This window comes from Apostichopus japonicus, chromosome 7 (assembly GCF_037975245.1).
Source record: "Apostichopus japonicus isolate 1M-3 chromosome 7, ASM3797524v1, whole genome shotgun sequence".
NCBI lineage: Eukaryota > Metazoa > Echinodermata > Holothuroidea > Aspidochirotida > Stichopodidae > Apostichopus > Apostichopus japonicus.
Window position 1 is genome coordinate 9,164,109 of NC_092567.1, and position 20,808 is coordinate 9,184,916.

The 20,808-nt window shown below is 35.1% G+C and overlaps 1 protein-coding gene across 1 annotated transcript in view; it reads left to right on the forward strand.

The window, feature by feature from the left end:
• LOC139970041 (uncharacterized) overlaps window positions 1-17,910 on the forward strand; it is a 242,036-nt gene extending 224,126 nt beyond the window's left edge. Inside the window, exons 7-11 of the mRNA XM_071975630.1 lie at window positions 3,850-3,885; window positions 6,000-6,044; window positions 7,407-7,610; window positions 16,039-16,088; window positions 16,613-17,910. Of these exons, the coding sequence (XP_071831731.1) occupies window positions 3,850-3,885; window positions 6,000-6,044; window positions 7,407-7,610; window positions 16,039-16,086 (333 nt within the window). The 3' untranslated portion in view covers window positions 16,087-16,088; window positions 16,613-17,910. The remainder of the gene's footprint in view (window positions 1-3,849; window positions 3,886-5,999; window positions 6,045-7,406; window positions 7,611-16,038; window positions 16,089-16,612) is intronic.
• Window positions 17,911-20,808: the final 2,898 nt, after the last annotated feature.

Below are 20,808 nucleotides of genomic sequence, written 5' to 3' on the forward strand. Positions count from 1 at the left end.
GGTATATTCTTCTGAATGGTAATGCTTGTCATGGTCTTGGTCATTTGTATATATGAAGAGAAGAGGAGCTATTTTAATTACTGACATTGCAAGGGTTCCGGGGGGGGGGGGGGTAGGAATATTGTATTCGTGTAAAATGGGAATAAATTAGAAAACAAAAATAAACTCTATAGTATATATGTGTAGCTCTACTAACCCGTTTCGTTGTTATCTTGTACGGATACCATGGCAATCAAAACATATGCAATGAATTGATAAAATATGAATATAAGACAAATATTCATATCATTTCCCGCGTGTTTTTCATTAAACAGACACAAAAATACATACATTAGACGATTTTAAAGGAGTCAGGATCCGGGTTGGATGTGGGGGGGGGGGGGGGGGTTGGAGTGGAATTTGTACAACTACGGTATAGTCGGTAACTGATAATCTGATTTAAATATTCATAAGTTGTCATCCGCTAATTGTTTATTTTTTCTTGATAATTATCTTCAAGTGTATATAGGATAGTTGATTGTCACACCCGGACCTTCCAGCCTCATGCATTACTTATTGTTAGTTTCTATGACTGGGTGGAGAGTTGATTGCGCCAAATAATAGAGGAACAACTCATGTAAACTTTTGTATCACGTTTATTCCAAACGTAGAAACAAACTTATAAAAATCTGGAACTAAACAGAAATACATATCTTTAAAATATTTTCTTGAGATAAAAGTCTGTAAATAAATAACGAGCATTGGTATGATAATTAACAACTAAGCATATCATATCAACATTTAGCAGAACACTAGTAGCGTGTATGACTTTGAAACAACATAATTGACATTACCGACCCTTCTTAACATTTCCAATATACCACTATAAATTCTCGTGAAACATTGGTATTATTCTTCTGAAACAAAGCTTATCTGTAGTAAAATCAATGACGTTAACAAATATCTTAATCAAATAATGTCTTCACCTAAATGAATGTACTGAACATATCCCGCTTTTACGTCACCATCTCGATGTACATTAAATATGAAACCGTAGAATGTTGTCAATCATGTTGCATCGTTCTTGTTTATGTTCAATTAGTTTCGAGCAAATGTACATCATAGCACATACAACAGTCGTAACAACATTCCGTTTAGCCGACCCTGTAGCTTACTGTAGCTGCCCTAGCTAATGGCTTTGTAGCAGGCTCCCTGGTTTTACTGGTTATGTTCATTTTCTTCGTTTTCTCCGGTGTTACGAGAAGGTGGTATTCCATTAACTAAAGCTGCCTATTACGTCATAGGTTGTCAATTGACCAAACCGTGAAATATTCGCATAATTATTGGATACCCTGCAACTAACAAAGACATCTAGATATGTTGTCACAATCACGTGAATGCTTATGATTATTGTATTATTCGTCCTTTAACCAGATTTAGACAATTTGTGTCCCATAAATTTAGTGTCATAGATATTTGTTTGTTAAAAAACTTACTTTAATCTTCCCAGGTGGACTGAAGTAACATTATGTTTTCAAGACCTTCTCATTATTTTAACGGTCAAGTTTGCTACCAGCAGATTGTAGCAAAAACAACACAAAGTACAGAAGTGCACTTTTGCTATCCGTTAAGTTCAATCTTACTCAATTATTAACTTAAATTTATCAAGGTAAATGTTTCTGTGACGGTTTCACGTATACACTCATGTGTATAATAAATGAAATACCTGTAGTGTCTAGGTCAGTAATGAGGATGAACTGGTAGTGCAACAGATGGTGACCGATTTAAGCAGCGCGATTCAACATTGTTGTTATTTGTATGGTTTTAAAATCATACCAGAAACTGGTTTTAATTGCCTATTATATGTGTGTGGGGTGCATAGATAAACGAACTTGCTTGTAAACATCCGACTCACCGTTTCCCAGAATGTGAATGCTGGACATTTTGGCGATTGATATAAATGAAGGAAGAGGTGATACGTATATTGATAAAATGAAAGAAAATTGAAGATTTTTTTTTTTGTAATTTGTGAAAATATTATATTCGTGATATGGAATATACCGTATAAGAAGAAGATCTTGCAAATATGTTTTTAGTGGCTCCAGATTCGCTCTGTAGAGCAAATCATTACCAATGATTCGGTGGAGCTGTGATTAATCACTTTAAACGCACATTTACACAACAAGACCATGATATCAGTCAATGTGTGGGGGCAATTATACTACTGCTTCGTTATATTGTATAGATACCATGGTAACCAAATAACTGTAGACACGTATTATGTGACGCTGTATACGAACACAATGTTGAAAATGAGCACGCACATGAATCAGTTTTTTTTTTCAAGATACTACGTCATGGATATAAATATATGCTAAGCCCGTGCCGTAAATTGCTTTCTGAATTTTGTTAAAAAGCATCACACCTACTCAGTCAAAAATGTTTTATTGGTAAAAATATCGATGCATACTTTTCATCTCTAGAATCTTAACGTTGTGACGTCACTGTACGCAGCAAAGTTAGTAAATGTTACTCGTTCTAATAGTGTCAGTTGTAATGGGAGTTGAGGGATCCCTATTGATTATATTTTATTATTTATTTAGATTAGCGTGACTGACATACATGTGTGGTCCAAGCAGGCTTATATATGAAAAGGCAGATCTGGTTATAACTTGAAACAAAGAAACAAGTGTATTTTTTTAGGCAGATTTCATCAATTAGATGTATTTTAACATGCAAGGAAAATTAAAGTAGATGTGACTGCATTAAAGGTCAACCTAAAGGTGTTAAATTTAAGATTTTATATAACTTTCAAGAAACGTCTTTTAGTACCACCCTCTTTATATGTAGAGTACTATGAATAAGCAGCAGCATTATGATACAAAAAATGGCAACGGTGAATCTGAACTAATAATGGTGTAAAATATTTGCATTATTTCTTTCGTCGTTTGAGTATATGAGCAACCCAAACCAAGTGCAGCTAATACATAGAGACAGAGCAAAGACGAGCTCACGTCGTTTCTGCCAATACTAGTCTTACAGACACACAGGGCGTATCGGTAACATAAACCCACTCTAAATATTCCTTAATTTACAGACCGTCGCTTCCTGGTCTAAATGTTCCTTGTCTAACGTTGAGCAGAGAGAGTCAACTATTTTAAAACTAATAATGTGCGCATGTACAAACTTCCAATTGAACATACATAGACAGGGTAAATTTAAATTAAAAAAAATATGTGCAAGAATTATTATATTTAGTGAAATGTTTAAATTGTTAACATATCTATTTGATTATCCCACTGTGTCTCTTATTGTATATTTTGATCGCACAATTGCATTTCCCAAACATTCATGGATATCTTTACACTACTAACAAAACGATAGCAACAGACCGTCTCAGACGAAGGGGGGGGGGGGGCGGGTGTAAACAATGTGCTGACCAAGCAAGAGTTTTCTTTTTCTGACAACGATGTTCTGGGGTCTATCTTTAAATACTGCCCTCTTTTCCCTACTCGTCATCTTCTCTGTCGTCCATTGTATCCATCTGATCATCTCAGTCATCATGACGTCACTCAGTGTTTAATGACGTCACTAGTGGTTGATGACGGGTTTAAAACTAACTATGTCTTCCCTATATAGCTGATGTTTATATTCATGTTATTAAGTCCGTGCATCTTACATTGACGAGTCTGTCTCCTTTATTGACTTTAGTGTGTTCAATGCAGATGTGCGTTAACCTGCCAGGAATAGTTTACTGTGATATTTGTAAAGATATATCATTGTAACTATATATTTTTTGCTTCGCCATATTATGTTTTCCTGAAATTCATTTTCAAAATCTCATAAATATAATATTTCTCTTCCTTTCAGGCCTGTGACAGTTTGGGTAATCTACCAGGAGAAGAGGTAAGAGAGACATAGATTCATGTTCCTGTTAATTAGTAACGGTAATTTTAATAACAGACAAAGAGGTATTAATTAATGTGAAACAAAGAAATAAGACAAAATAGTATTAGACTATGTTTCTCATCAGGGGGAAAGATTTATGATTGTCGTGTATCGAACATGTAATTTAGAGAGGCCAGTTACAAGTTTATATACCGTAACGATGATAGCACTGTTCTTAATGTCAACTTTAGATGCGGCCTAAATAATCTTACTTCCGCACACACAGTCAAAGAAATCCTAAACAAAGAAACGAATAGACCTTTAAATACAACAAGGTTTAGTAAGATGTTATGGTGTGTTACAAGCCTCACACAACATTGAAAAAAAAAACTTTTAAAATATCAATCCCCTCCAGCCGGCACATGGTTGATGATTATTTTATTGTTCATTAATTTCTTCGCGAAACAAATTTTCACAGGATATTAACTGTGACAGGTACTGACAAAGAAAAAAAAACATTTTAAATGTCACTTTTATTGTTACATAAAATTATATATTAACATAATTAAATGTCAGATGATGATTCAACATTGTTACCGTATAGTGTAACAATTTTCTCTACACACAAATAGGTCCATACTCAAATCTCCCATAAATCTCTACTCCGGTATTCTTTGATGATATAAAGTCATTGGAATCAATCTCTGGGGTCAGGGAGGAGTTGGGAATGGTTAAGGAGAAGCTTAGCTTCTCACAGAAATTCGGTAAACGATGGAATAAAGTTTGCATGTAAGCATCGTCACATACCCGTCAAACAGGAACACATTAAATATTGAAATCGAAGAGATAAACTGATAGGCTCTAATGGTAATGTGAGTATACGAGAGCGTCCACTGTGACATAAAATGACTAATTTGGAGTAGAAATCATTCCCTGTGGAATGTGAGCATACCAAGCTGTTGCGATACCAAATATAAGGAACCTAGAAACAATATAGTTGTGGTAATAACAAATACTGGGTTTGTAAAGTCACCATGCAGAAGACGGATGAGTTGACGTGATGAAGTATTTCTGTTGAAAGGCAGTAAAATAGCAGCTTGTAGTTCCATTGTTTTAATTCCGAGGGAGGGAGGATTCGTCCGACTAAATGATCTAACATATATTACCAAAGTTGGAAGAAGATGTATATTCCCCCTACTCCCCCAAATGGACGTCTATTAAACTAATGTCATTAAACCGTCAAAAATGATATAATATTTACATATATGCTACATCGGCCTGTTCACGTTTTTAATTAAGAATCGCTCTACTGATACTGTACAGAGAAACTAACAATATAATAAGAAATAAAAGTAGGTAATTCGTGTTTCATGAGACATTTATTCAGTTCCTTCAGAATACAGACATAATATAAATATGCACATCTATCGTGTGGTTTTATATTAAATATGCGTCTCCCGTGGAGACCGTTGGACTACCATGGCTTGCAAAATTCTAACAAACTTAATAATAAGAGGGGCCTTTTTAGAATTAAACTTATCATCAATTTAAGATTACTTTAACGTGAGTTGAATTTGATTGATATCATTGAAGAATTTAACGCATGTCTGCAAGTTTACTTATTTGGTTCTTTGTATTTGGAGGAAAGGAAATTCCCAATTCATGAATTTGTTCCTTCGTGCAACAATGTTTGTAACTGTAAAATATAAATGCAAATAATTGCTCTATGTTCCTCCAAATAAATATTTTATTTTCAAAAGTGTCTGTCATATAAGTATTTTCGATGTACGTGGAGTACTGATTAAGGGTGAAAAAACGGCAAACGCGAAAAAAAAATGTTTTTTTTTTAAACTCATGGGTTTAAACCGTCAAAATGTTTGAATCTTGTTAAAATATCATTGTCACAATTCTTGTTACTCTCAAAAATTGTTATTATGAAAAGATTTCGTGTTTTAGTTCGTTTTTAATCTGACCAGAGGACAGCTGCAGGGTGAAAGGAAAGTATTCAGAAATCTGCGAACAGGAATAACATAAGTCAGATAGATATAGCGCACTTTAATTAGGATTACCTTTGTATGATTATTTCTTTATGATTATTTGATGTATGATTATTTGGTTTCCCTTTCTTGCAGGGTTACATCGAACCTAGTTCATCGGAAGATGATACGGATGAAGAAGTAAGAATATCGAGTATTTCGTTTACAGTTTGTCCTCATACTAAGTTATATTCAATTAGCAAACAAGAGCCTATCTTCGAGAGACAGCTTTAAAGTTAGTCATATACAACATGAATACGATAGTTCATCTATGGAGGACAGTTGACAACAAAGCTCGTCAAATTTACAAGATCAACATAAATAAAAAATATATGTTTACAAACATGGAATTGTCTGAGATTTTGTGTTAATATGTTTATAACCACATGTCCACCTACGTCTGTTGAGTAAATGGAATGTTGTTGTCTCACGGGTCGCTTGCCTCTTGCAAACAAGCTGATGTTTGTATATTGAGCTAAAATATCGAGCTAAGAAGTACTTCAAAAGTGACCTAATGATAACTATAACAATTTTTATGATCTTATCACGCATATTAAACTGTTCATCTTGAGTAACTGTTCATATACTGTGGCAATTATTCTTAACAGTAATTGACGGATAGCAAGAATTATTGTGTTATATTTAATTTAGAGATTAACTACTATAGATAAAGGGAGCTAATTTATGCATGATAATACTAATTTCTGATGGTCTAGCGATCGAGCGTAATCCGATGATGAAAATCGAATTCACTGCTGCTTGTTTCAGTCTGGACTGTCTCTGAATTTCGTAATAACCTCAACATTTTAATAAAAACTTGAAATGATCGAAACTGGTAGAAGAAATAACTATAACTGGCCAATCAACTTAAAGAGTATATATTGAGTGGTTTTCCTTGAACTATTCGACTAAGCTGATTCTACAATATTGCATTTATTGATACAGCACAGTCAAACTACAATTATATGGAAGAGTATTTTAGTAGATGCGATTACGTGGGAGAATGAATTAAATAGAGACTGTAGACAGAAGTATTGTCTTAATATGTTACAATCCACTAACAAAAAGAAAATTATTGTTAATTTTACTTTATTGTTATTGATGTGTTCACTATATTCACCTGTTAATGAGCAAAATCTCTGGAATCCTCTGTTAAGGTTATATGAATTATGACGACGACTCCTCGGTTAGGTAATTCGTTTATAAATATTGATAACTCAATCAAAACCGGTTAATTTTACCTCATATAATCAACCAAGCACCCTTGGATTGAATCATGTTTCTTTTGTCCTTTACAATGGTATGTTTTTCCCATTGACAATGGTATGTTTTCACTATTGACAATGGTATGTTTTACCCATTGCGTTTTGGATTGCATCTGAGGAACTCACCTTATGATCTGTACATCCATTCACTTACATTGATCAGCCTCGACATGCGGGACTCTTAAGGAGCTGTAAATTAAACTTAAACTAAAAGTTTTTTTCTACTTCTGTTACACAGACCTCTAATGATGATGAGGATGGTGGCGGTAGCGGTGATGACGATGATGGTGATGGTGGTGTTGGCGGTGATGATGATGATGATGGTGGTGGTGGTGGCGGTGATGATGGTGGTGGTGGTGATGATGATGAGCAAGACGAACATACCGTTGACGTAACCACTAGTCATTACAACCAACCGACAGAAAAAAGGCCTACAACAGACGTGAGTAATTAGATGTGTAGTATCAGAGAAACTATGACAGTCCGCAAGGGGTGGGGGATATGTGGGAGTATTTCCCCTCCCCTTGGTAAATGACATTAGTCAAAATATGAGCAATAATTAGTCAGCATTTTAGCCTTAACATATTATAGTCTAATAAACTATTAGAGTCCGTAAAGGGTGGGGGAAATGAAGGGGTATTCTCCTCCCCTTGGAATATGACAGTAATCAAAATATGAACATAATTAGCCAACATTTTAGTCTTAATGTGTTATAGTCCGAGAAACTATGAGAGTCCGTAAGGGGTGGGGGAAATGAGGGGGTATTTCCCCTCCCCTTGAAATATGACAGTAGTCAAATATGAGCAATAATTAGTCAGCATTTTAGTCTTAATATGTTATAGTCAATAACATAAAATGATAACATGCAGCAACACTGCGGAGGCTCAGCTTACCTATTTATGAAATTTGTTTTGGGCCTTTGGCAATATTTAATTCCCCCCTTGTGTCTTTCATTTGATGTGTTCATCATACAACTGAATTTCCCAAACTTTGATGGATATCTCTACGCGATCAACAATACGATAAAAACAGAATATCTACTCTCTTAAAATGATAGACTGAAGAATTCAGTCTTCTTTGAGACTGAAATTTTTTTCAGTGTTATACACTGAGTTTAGACTGAGAAACACTCTACTTAGACTGTATTATCAGTTACACCGTTCAGTCGCTGTTTTGGACTGACTGTATTAACCAATCAGCTAATCACATGTGGCATGGCATCTTACCATTTTCAGTCTCTGTATTCCACTGAAAAATGTATCCAATCAGAGAACAGAAATGCGCCTACGTCATCCGAAAACTTGCAAATACGCAGCACAAAAAACAAGTGACAACGAGCGCTACAACTTGTGTACATATATACTACTATATTCTTCGCTTAGCCAGGTACTCGCTGTACTGTACGTACGCACGCCGTACACACAGCTAGGCATGAACGAGACAGACGACCGTATGTCTAAGCTAGAGTAAAGGTTATAAATTAGCAATGGCTGAGTCTTTAAGAACTTTTCTTACAAATAAAGGTTTCCACGAAGTGAAAACAGTTTTCGAGGGAAAGGTATGTATGTTTTTTGTTGTTTTCCAATTAATACAGAATAAAAGCTTGGCAGTTCGTAACGTTAGTTATTCTAGGCTTGTGCGCGAGGTAGGCCTAGCTAGGCTGTACCATAGCAAATAGGGCCTAGGCTGTTGTTATAATTGGTGGGGCCTATTAACACGATCGTCGGCGAATAAGCACGCCGGTCCTGCATATGTACCCGATCGTCGGGCAAATCAGCCCGCCTATCCTGCATATGTACCCGATCGTCGGGCAAATCAGCCCGCCTGTCCTGCATATGTACCCGATCGTCGGGCGAATAAGCACGCTTGTCCTGCAATATGTACTCGATCGTCCCAAAATGAATCTAGCCTAGGCTAGGTTAACCTCATAACAAATACTTGGACATAATAATGCTCAAGAAATTGCAAAACAAAGGACTATTATGCATAGATTGTAAGCACCCTTAATTATTTGAAAAATGTAGTGACTGCTACAGCCATTACAGCATGAAGCTATCACGGTACCAGATCGTCGGGCAAATTAGCCCGCCTGTCCTGCATATGAACCCAATCGTCGGGCGAATAAGCACGCTTGTCAGGACTGCAATATGTACTCGATCGTCCCAAATGAATCTAGGCTTGGTTAACCTCATAACAAATACTTGAACATAATAATGCTGAAGAAATTGCAAAACACAGTACTATTATGCATAGATTGTAAGCACCCTTAATTATTTGAAAAATGTAGTTACTGCTACAGCCATTACAGCATGAAGCTATCACGGTACCAGATCGTCTGGCAAATTAGCCCGCCTGTCCTGCATATGTACCCAATCGTCGGGCGAATAAGCACGCTTGTCAGGACTGCAATATGTACTCGATCGTCCCAAATGAATCTAGGCTAGGTTAACCTCATAACAAATACTTGAACATAACAATGCTGAAGAAATTGCAAAACACAGTACTATTATGCATAGATTGTAAGCACCCTTAATTATTTGAAAAAAATGTAGTTACTGCTACAGCCATTACAGCATGAAGCTATCACGATTCTGTTAAACAATTACCATTGTATTTAAATCATGTGGAAACTGGAAAAGAATTGGTATGCTTTTGCTATTTTATTAAACATATAGTGGGCCATCAGTCTTTACTATAAGATTTTACAGTAATATTACCATTCACTAATCTTATGAAATCAGTTTCTTTTACAAGCAGACAGACATATTAGTGAAATCAGTAGGCTAAAATGTAAATCATATTCCTTGTTCACTGGTTTTCTATGCTGATGAAATGGAATCAGGAGATGTCATTAACAATTTATCCTTAAAAAGAGAAATTTCTGAAAAAAACTAACAACAAACCTTGCTTGGTAACCATGTACCTGCCAAAATCAACATGATAACCCATAAATGTTAGGTTGAATTTGAATCCACCTTCACATAACACATCTCACCCACCATGGATGACATATTGCTGCCTATCATGAATTGATATATCTCCTTCGTACAATGCCAGTCATGTTCTTCTTTCTCCATTCTCTCCTAAATATTATTCTAGTCTAGTCCACATCGAACTTTACCTCTCAACATATCTTTTTTTAAGAATGTTTTGATTCATACCATATTGCTTGTCCTTTATCACATTTATTTTTATCTTCACCAAACAGGAGGGCACAGATATTGAGAGCGCAGCACAGGGCAGACAAGGACAATATTGGCAGCCTTTCATCCTATCTCTCGGACCAGAATTGAACCCCAAACAATTCTTCATTGTGGCAGATAAACTGGCCATTCCAACAGGGACAGATGCGTAGAACATACATTTAACATAGACTATACACCCCCTCTACAACACTAGTTTTGTGAGTTCCATGCTTCCATGGTGTATGGAATTTTGCAACCAACAGAAGTGAAGTCTCTAGTCCGTATCCTTGCCACATCAATAAGGGCAGTCAGCATGGAGTAATTTCAAGGAGTGAATGTTACATTTTATTGCTCTGTAGGCCGGAACCCCGTCTGTCAGCGTGGAGTAACTTTAAAAGGGTGTGAAGACTCGCGCAAAAAGAACGTCTAATGCCGGTAATCTGACCTAGTTTCAAATGAGGTGTGACAGAAGTGTTAGACACTGCCATCGATCCCAGAAAATACAAACACAGCTTGCTACCGTCGGTAATTAGACACTAGTGTACAGTCAGTACATACAGCTGCGGTCAATACCCACATCACAGTGTATAAACGATACAGCGATGAACATCTCAGGTCCAGCTAAAGATATCAAGGTATCACGTTTCATTACTGTCTGTCTTTGTTAGCGACACGAACAAACATCACTTGCAAGCAACAGAAAGTTAACTTTTTCAGATGGCTGCATGCTGTTTGGGACAAGTCTTCAATACCTTTAAGGAGTAACTAACACATACCCTAAAATGTTAAATTGATTACCCAGAGTTTACCAACAGTTTTATATGAATAGGGCTCCAGAAATAAATATTTCATTGATTTTTGGTTGTCAAAAATGTTTTTTAATGATACTGATCTAATTATGAATGTAATTAAACAAACACCTAGTTGCCAAAAAAACTTTGTTGTATGATTTTTCGAGCATGTTATTTTAATGTTTACTTTAATGTTCCCACATTTCACTGCACTCACTATGTTGAAGGTTTATTTAATTAAGCAATTAATTAAGCTAATATTATTTATTATGCACAATATTCCATAACTTGTGCCATGAAAAGCAAGTAACCTCATTATTATAAATTCAGTAACTGTAGAAAATTCCATTTGAGAATATCCTTTCCTCATTATTTTTTAGTCGACTTTGAGTGACATTTTTTTTTCAGCTTGAGCCCGACATTAAATGATTCACGTCAGATAATTTACAAAACTTCAAAGTTTGATTGAAATCCCAATCAAAATCACTATACATGATTACTATCAGAAAGTTAAGAAATAATTGAGGGTGGTATAATAGTCACATGTGCTGTTTTTGCATACAAATTTGCTTTATATGAATGCCATATCATGAAATTGTGAATGCAGTATATAATAATTCATGTTTATCTAATAGCCATTATGAAGTTAGTGCCATTCTGTTAACTGCTTGTAATATGTTGTTTTGTGTGTGCTGGATAATGACTTTTAGCAATCGCCAATCTATATCATTGAAACAAGAAGTATTAAATGTTGACGGCACTGATATATAGTTTAACCATTCCTAATATTTTATAAATAACCTGCTGAAAATTTGTCATATGTTTTCCCCATCTTGAAATCATTCTAAGAAATTGTTGCTACTATACATTAATGATTCACAACTGGAAAAAAGGCAATGTACCAGATCCATTGTACTATCGTCGTGTTACCATCCTATCCCTTTTGTAAAGACAGGATCGTATAGTTACTATATCCTTTACAGTGGAAAATTTAAAGTTCAGTGAGATCGGGAGATGGGATCAGCTGGGTATATAACGACTCAATTTACAGCTGTGTTGTCAATGAATTCCAGGGTATTACCACCTGGTGGTAATATACAAAGAATTTAAAGTGCTTTCTGTTGCAGTGGTGTTGCCAGACATATGAATTTTGGTTGGTGATATGTCTATTTGTGAATTCCCTCTTGGGGGAGGGGTTCCCCAGGCCACCCATTGGCGACACCACTGATCTGTTCTCAGCTCACCTAATCCTTTTTCAAAAAAATTAAAGAACATTTTAGATGGCCCAATTCAAGCAGAAATTTGACAGATTAATATTGAACTGAAAATATGTCACTGTTATGTAAAGCATCTTTTTAATTTGAACGTTTGTTGGAAAGATAACATGTTGTGTTGAACATCCCTCAGAATATTGTAGTTTTGATTTCTGTTTTTTTTTTTTAATATGATAACGAAAATTCTATAAGAATATATTAGTGAGTTAGTGGAAATAAAATTACTGTTCGGTGGATATTGACAATTATATTTCTTGATGGAATACCATTTTTAATGTACTTTGTGTGTGACTGTCACAATGATTTTCTGGTCTTTATAGCCTAACATGATTGGATGTGAAGGCGAAGTCACTCAATGAAGTAGCACCTTTCAGTAAATTCCCCTGCATTAACAGATCATTGAATGTTGTCTTTGATGATGGCCTTAAATGCATCTATATTGAAGAATTCCAGCACCAAGCTAACACGGAGGATCAATAGAAAAGCTTGTTCAATCCAGGATTTGCAGTTTATAAGATTGACAGTATAGCTGTGATGTGTAATAATTCAGTCTAAAGGACCGACTGTTCAGTCTGATTTCAGTCTAATAGACTGAGCATATTCAATCTAATTAAGACTGGTGCTGCAATAAATCAGTCTAAACTGCTGACTGTTCAGTCTAAAGTGGTTTGATTTTCAGTCTATTAGACTGCAGAGTACTCAGTCTAATTAAGACTGACCTTCAGTCTTTACATTTCAGACTGAAATTCAGTCTAAGTAGTCTGATCCCTTATCCCATCCATCATTAGACTGAAATTAGACTGAATTAGACTGGGTTGTGCGGGTATCCGTTGGGTTATAGCATCGTCATTATTCATTGTGAAAAGAGAGGGTTCCATTGTGACATAAAATGACTAACTTGGAGTTAAAACCATTCACTGTGGAATGTGAGCATACCAAGCTGTTGCGAAACCAACTATAAGAAACTAGAAACAATAAAAAAAAAATGTTTTAGTATCTGAGGGATCACGTACATCAGGTAAGTTACAACGAGGGTATCTTCAGACAAAACTGACCTGATTGCAACGGCGAAGGTGTTTAATGAAGATAAACCTACGTGGATGTGAGGTGACTCCTCAACATTTTCAACAAAAAATCAAAACAATAAACACACTAATTGGGCAATATGCTTAAATCAATTTTGACCTGTCAGCCCAAAGCGGCAAGAAATACAAGTAATTTGAGAGAAGATTGTTGTCTAAAACTGGGTGGATTATTAGGACAACCTGATACTGTCAGTATTTAACCGTGTAATCGGCCAATATTTAAAATATTTAACCAGCAAATATAATACTAGTCAAAATAAGATATTATAAGGCATCATTCTATTTATTTTCAAACACATAATACTTCAGTTTGAACTATTTAATGTAATCATTAATCGTAAACATGTTGCCTAAACACATTTACAACAGATGGTGCATGTAATACCGAAGAAGGTTATTTTTTCTTTCCTTTTATTTAATTTTGTGTCATTATATGTAATGACACCTGACTAGTCCAGCTAACAAACAATATTCTAATGGACGTTTAGTATCGAATTATGTCTTCTTTTCCAGAATTATCACAAGAGCTGTTTTCAAGGCATGTTATATCTAAATTAGTGAGACCCTGTTAATGTTTAATTAGGTTACACGTACAGCTAGGATTGTTAGGACGTACTGGTAATAACGAATACTGGGTTTGTATAATCACCATGCAGAAGACGGATGAGTTGACGTGGTGAAGTATTTCTGTTGAAAGGCAGAAAATAGCGGCTTGTATTGTTTCATTGTTTGAAGGCCGAGGGAGGGCAGATTCGTCCTATAGTGAATAATTATAATCTAAAATATGTTATCCAAAGTTGGATGCAGATGTATATTACCACCACCCCCACACCTCATGGACGTTTATTGAACGTCACTAAAAGATCACAAAACATTCATGTACAGCTGCCATTTTCACCCCTCAACGTCCGTATTGCCTTGAACGTTATTAATTAAGAATCACTATACACTGATAATGTACAGAGAATCTAACAGAAATAGTATAGTAAGAAATAAAAAGTAGGTAATGCGTGTTCCATGAAACATTCATTCAGTTCTTTCAAATAGAGACATCATAATATGAAAACACACTTATTCCATTGTTTTTTTTTTTGTTCAATATTGTTGCTGCAACTCCTATGGGGAACGTTGGATTCATGTCCATTTTAAATTCACAATAATAGAGCGAAAATGAGCAATTAAAACAAATATGTCAAATAAGTTGCAACACGTGGCATCAAACTTGCTTCAAGTTCCTTGTTTCCTTGTGTGAGAGTTTCAATTATTTGATATCTTGCTGTTAGCAAAACTATGTTAGACGTCTTATTATTCCATTTCTTTCCCTATTTTTGGTACCACGTTTATGGAATCTCCGACATTTTCCTCATGTATACAACAAACACATCAGAATAACTTCCAAGTTTAGTTTGTGGTAGGCGCTGCCACTAGCCTGCTAGCTGACTTTACTTTTCTGTTGATAAACCTAATAGCATATTTGTAAGAAATTATCAAGGTCTTATAAAAAGGATTCTGGGTTTCAATTCTTCATTTCTAGGGTTTTGAGTTTGATCCTCTTTGGCCCACAAAACTTTTGTAGGGTAAAAAACATGAATATTAGTAATCGTTACTCTTGACTAAAAGGTAATACCATGGTCTTTCCCCAATTACTCTCTCAAAAACAAAATCAAGATCGAATAAAAAATCGAACTCAAGCCTAACTGTTACTATAGGCATAGAACCTGCAAACTAACAGGTTCCCAGACATTGGTCCTATGGTAACCACACATGCCCGTATGCTGCGGAAGAGGAAGTGAGTGTATTATGATCGCGAACAATTTTTACAAAACAGTGATAGGAATTACTTTTGCATTGGGGTCTCGGGAGTACATAAAACAATAGCCATTGCAGGAGTTTTATGACTTCGTAGGCAATATGTTCCAGTGTCCAACAATGCTGAATAGGGTCTTTAAGTGTGCTCTTACACCGTGAGAACACACGCAGTGCAGCACTTTCTGTACCACTGAACATTGGTATGAGTCTTACCCATGTCTCCCCCCCCCCCCCCCCATTATATCTTTGTTCCCAGAGTCAATATTTGTTGACATTTACTATTCATTTTTGTTACTTATAAACTTATTGTCACAATTTCAATTAAATAGTCGAAATTTATAGAATGCAACCTTCACAAATTAGTCTTTTCACTGTTCAAGCATGGAATCAAAGCGACCGCAGCATTAGTGACATTGGTTTCATGGATTTAGCCTTCATGTGTATATCATGTTCAGTACTAAAATATTCAGAGGATTTAATCGTTAGAAATCTTTAAAATGATAACTGAAATAATAATAAACAAGACAAAAATAGTCCATACATTTGAAAACATGCAAAATTAATTTTACAAAAGGTAAAAAAAAAAGTTTGTTGTAACATGAATCCATTATCTTTTAAATAACACTTCTTATATGGCTGCATATAATTAATATTTACAACATTTAAATACACTGCATTGTGTTATCTTATACATATTTATTGCTTATACTTTTCCCTCTTGTTTAGGAGTTCGATGAGAGGAGTTACAAGAGAAACCCGGCAAGGCTCAAGTAATTGTAAGTCATTACAGCTGAATACTCTCTACCTTAGGTTTTAACATTGTCTTTGTTAACAGTGATTATGTATGTTACTTTTAATTGGAAAATCTTAATATATTAAAATAAATCTCCATAATGTGTTCATTATTACAATAGTTTTAGATGTACACAACCTTCCTTTCCGCTGCTTAGGCGTAAGAAGGACATAACTTCAAATAGATATAAGAAAAAATGTATACCTACCTACGAGGACAACAAAGGCATTGGAGAGGGCGCTGCTATGGATTATGTGACCAAAGAGGGCAACTTCATACCGGTCGATAGCTTGTATCACGTGTCGCGGTGTTTTGTTAAGCTGGTTGGTTTAATTACTTGTATCACGTGTCGCGGTGTTGGCTTATTGTACTGCTGGCGCTTTTTATGGGGGAGGGGGGTTGTGTAGGTCTTACTTCTCCATTGTTCTGTTTATAAGTAGTTTGCTCGATCCATTTATGATGATAGCAATATTAGCTAATATATATCATTTTATCTTTATATTTCAGCTCAAATACATGATCATCTAACATCGCCAATCATCAGCAGGCAGGACTGTGACGTCATTCACTCTCTTCTCAAACCGATGGCAGTAATTTCAGTGAGAAAGAATCTGATAAAGGGTTTAGGTTGTTAATATCTCCCAAATACTACAAACATCGCCAGATAAAGCCCCTGTATAATACACATGCGAATCACGATCCACTGCGTGCACGTGTATGTTCATATACATACACACACGCATAGCGTTAGCAAGAACTTCCCAATTGAGCATCAACAGTGCAAGACCCAGCCAATGAGAAGCGAGGTGTGCAAATGATGGCCTTTACCGCGCTGGGAAAAAAATCTCGCGTACTAGTGTGATTGTGACGTCATAATATTTCTGTCTTCATTAAAGGTAATCTTGATGAACACTGTACCTTTTACAGTCAGTATGGATGGATCTTGTTTCGATATTAAGTTGTACAATACAACTAATAACTCCAAATCATACAAAGATGTGAAATATGTAGGTAACTGCATGTGTGTTATAAGGGATGGCTTTCGGCAGACTTTTAGTCTTAAGTTCAAAAGTCAATAAATAAGTCATATTATTAAAGTTTCTACAGCTATTCTGGTTTTGTCAGATATTCACCTTTAAAATATGCTGGATGTCTGGAATGCTCCTTAAAAGCTAATTTGACCGTGACGTAGGCTCCTCAGTGCAGGTCTAAATATTAATGTAAAGCTATTGTTTCATAAATGTTAATGTTACTCAACAAAGATAAGGTTTCTTAACTTCACATTCCAATCAGAGATAATTTTGATGAATTTCAATTCCATTTGTCCGTGTAAATGTTGTACCACGTAGAATTTGTTCTTGTATTCGATGAACTGACATGACTGTCTCCGTATTATATTAAATAGTCCAGTAATCTTTACTGATGAACTCAGCTGTTTAAAGTAACATGTCTAAAAATGCTGTAGTAAAACAACCTAGACTGAAAGCCAGTGGTCTAATGTTGAGCTTAAAGTTATCCTTTAATATACTACATGTTCAACTACATAGTTTTGAGCTTTAAAATCTACAAGACGAAATTTGTTAGGTTTTGTTAGTTACATTGCTGTCGTTCTGGGACTAGATGGGTTACAAGGTGGTGGAGACATAACTGTTATCTTGTGACCATATCTAAATCTGACGTATATGCTGCTAAAGTTTGTAGAGACTGTACACTATATTTCTTATTAAGAGACAGCGACCTTAGTTTCGCCACCAACTGAAATAATATGGTGACGTCACTGATTACCAAGTTTAAGAAATGACAATTGACAATTTACTATGTGTGTGTCTTGACTTTAGCTCGATGTAATTTAGAACATAACAAAAACAGAGAAGCACATGTTACAAAGAATGAGTAATTATGAGAAACGCGTCCACTATTAATTAAGATATATTACCCCACCTATTAGGCGAGTTTAACCATAGGTAGCATATATAATTTGAATTTTATTGCTAGCGGTTTAAATAAAGAGAAAGGTTGTTCTACCTACTCGCGTATCCCTGGTCAGATATTGCTGGTGACCTGCTCTCGACCTCCATGCACTCCTCGTTGCAGGGTATAACATCCTTTATTGATCCAATTGTGTGTAATGATATGATTCATCAAAAATCCAGACCCCTATCTCCACCTTCCTACCACCCCCCCTCACCTTCCCCTACTAACACTTTACTACTCAGAACAATACATAAACACCTAACTCTGTTAATATTTTTAAACTATTTTCTAGCTGACATGTTTAAAATCTGTATATACTGTATCCACATGCATTCGGTAAGTAGAAGTGCGTGATTAAACTTTTATGTGGTTTCTTCGTTCTTTCTTTTAATAAATTTAGATTTAAACCCTGACATATCGGTTACGTAATGTCTTAAATCTAACTAGAGTAGAGCCACAACGTTAGGACTAAATAACATTCATTAGTTATCTACACTAACATTGTGTTATTAAAATAGATCTACAAGAACTTATATGTGATATTAATTAATATCTGTGATGTTTTTGTTCTAAGTCAGCATTTCTTCATTTATTTCTGTTTCTATGTATTATCGTTCTTAACATGAATACAATAAGATGACGTCATGTTACGTCATATTATATGATCATATAACAAATGTATAGTATGTGTAACTGAGACTTTAATAACTTCACCGATCAATACTTTATTTTGGATAATTATTTTAAGCTTCGCTTTATGAATGTTTTCATTGATTTATGATCTGTACATTTCATATCATCATTTTAATAATTGCGTTTATTATTAATAATTGTACGGCATATCCTATTCGATGTACGCTCAAAATAGTTCACCGACAAACAAACATACACACGTTTCTATTGAGTGTTAACGTTAACTCTTCGAACGTAACAGTCAAGTTAAGGATGCTTTGATCATGCGCAATTAGTTATATTTCTCCAGGTATGATAACATGACGTCGATATAGGATTTATAACATTACTACAGAAATTAAGGAGATAGACAGGTTCCCATTATTGTTAGCGCTTTTCGTTATGTTTTGAATCAAAACTGACTGTAACGTCGAAAATCTTAAAAATGAAAATCAAGAGGAAAATTTACATTTGGCTTATTACAGAGAATCACACACTAAGCATCCTGGTGAAATGTGAATCCAATCCCTATATTGCGTTTTTGAGATATCGATAGCTGACATTTTAACAGTTTTTACTGAAAGTGAACTTGAAGCTGACAGGTGTGATGTCATAGCAGGTGTGATTTCAGGTGATGTCGAGTGTGATGCCACTGACAGCAAATGTTTTCACTTCCTTGGTTTGACTTTAAATTGCGAAAGATCCCAACTTTGTTTAAAGGTAAGTGACAATTACAATACCCATAGTTTAGTACAACCAATTTTGACAAAGAAAATTAGACTCCCCTCGCCCCCCCCCCTTTTTTTGATTCCTTGTGGAAGGCAAAAGGAACCTATGCGATGGTGATGTCGTGTACGTGTGTCTGTGTTTGCTTCTGTGACACTGGCTTGGGTCCGCGATAACTCAACAACGGAGTGATGGATATTTGTCGTACTTGCTAAATGTAGATGTATTATAGTAAGAAGGTGTGCCCTATTTGTTAGCGCTGACTTTATGAATATTAATGAGGTGATTCACTTTTGGACCCGAAGTTGTAAGCCCCAATATTTGTGGGACCATTTGAGCGCAAAGTTTAATTGGGCCCAAATTTTGGGAACGGGCAAAATGTTATATTGCAATAACTCCATAACCTTCAAGTACATCAGATTGTATCCAAACTTGGAATACAGTTGTTGGTTAATAGCTGGTACATGTGGCCATCAATATTATGATACCGTATTGGGTGATGACGTAAAACACTTTCATATTCCACTAATCAAGTAACCATAGCGACCGTTGGATTCTTGTTAATATTGTATCGTCTATATTTACCTTCCGTTGATATTATAGTACTAAATATTAGTTTAGTTTAATTTTGAAATATTACATTTTGCCTTCATTAATTGGTTCATATACAGTCTTGTCTTGTTACATAATTTTTACTCTTCATTTTGTTCTTTCATTGTTATTTTAATGCGCTTTATAAATGATTCTACTGGTTTCGTTTTAATTCAGATCTTTATTATCTTTATACTCAGACATTTTCCTTCGATTTAGAACAATTCTAAGACTATATCTAATATTTGCTCTAATTATTGTTATATTTAGTCATTGATTATTAGATTGCTTTCTACTTCATCCATTTATTAATTTTACTTTTTTTTCAAGATTTAGTTGCTTTATTTCGTTCCTCCTATTTCTATGTTATGAATTAATCTTTGATAATACTCACGCGTAATACAGTGAATATTAGAAGAATATTGTTGAATGTTATAATGATAACAATGGCTGGCTGTCTATCGTTATACCATTAATTGTGTTATTCAAAATCAAACTAAAACAATGTCTTAGACATTAATTAATAACAATGACATGTTTTGGTTTTTAATCCAGTTTTTTGTTCTATTATTATGATCTCTAATTGTGTTTCTTTGAAGACAATAGGAACACGTGACTGACGTATTATAGTAATATTCTAACATAATAGCAGCAAAGATACTGTTCTGTATATTTGACATGAACCTTAAATGCAATGATCGGCTCTCCATATATATCTTTCATTCTTCTTGTATCGTTAT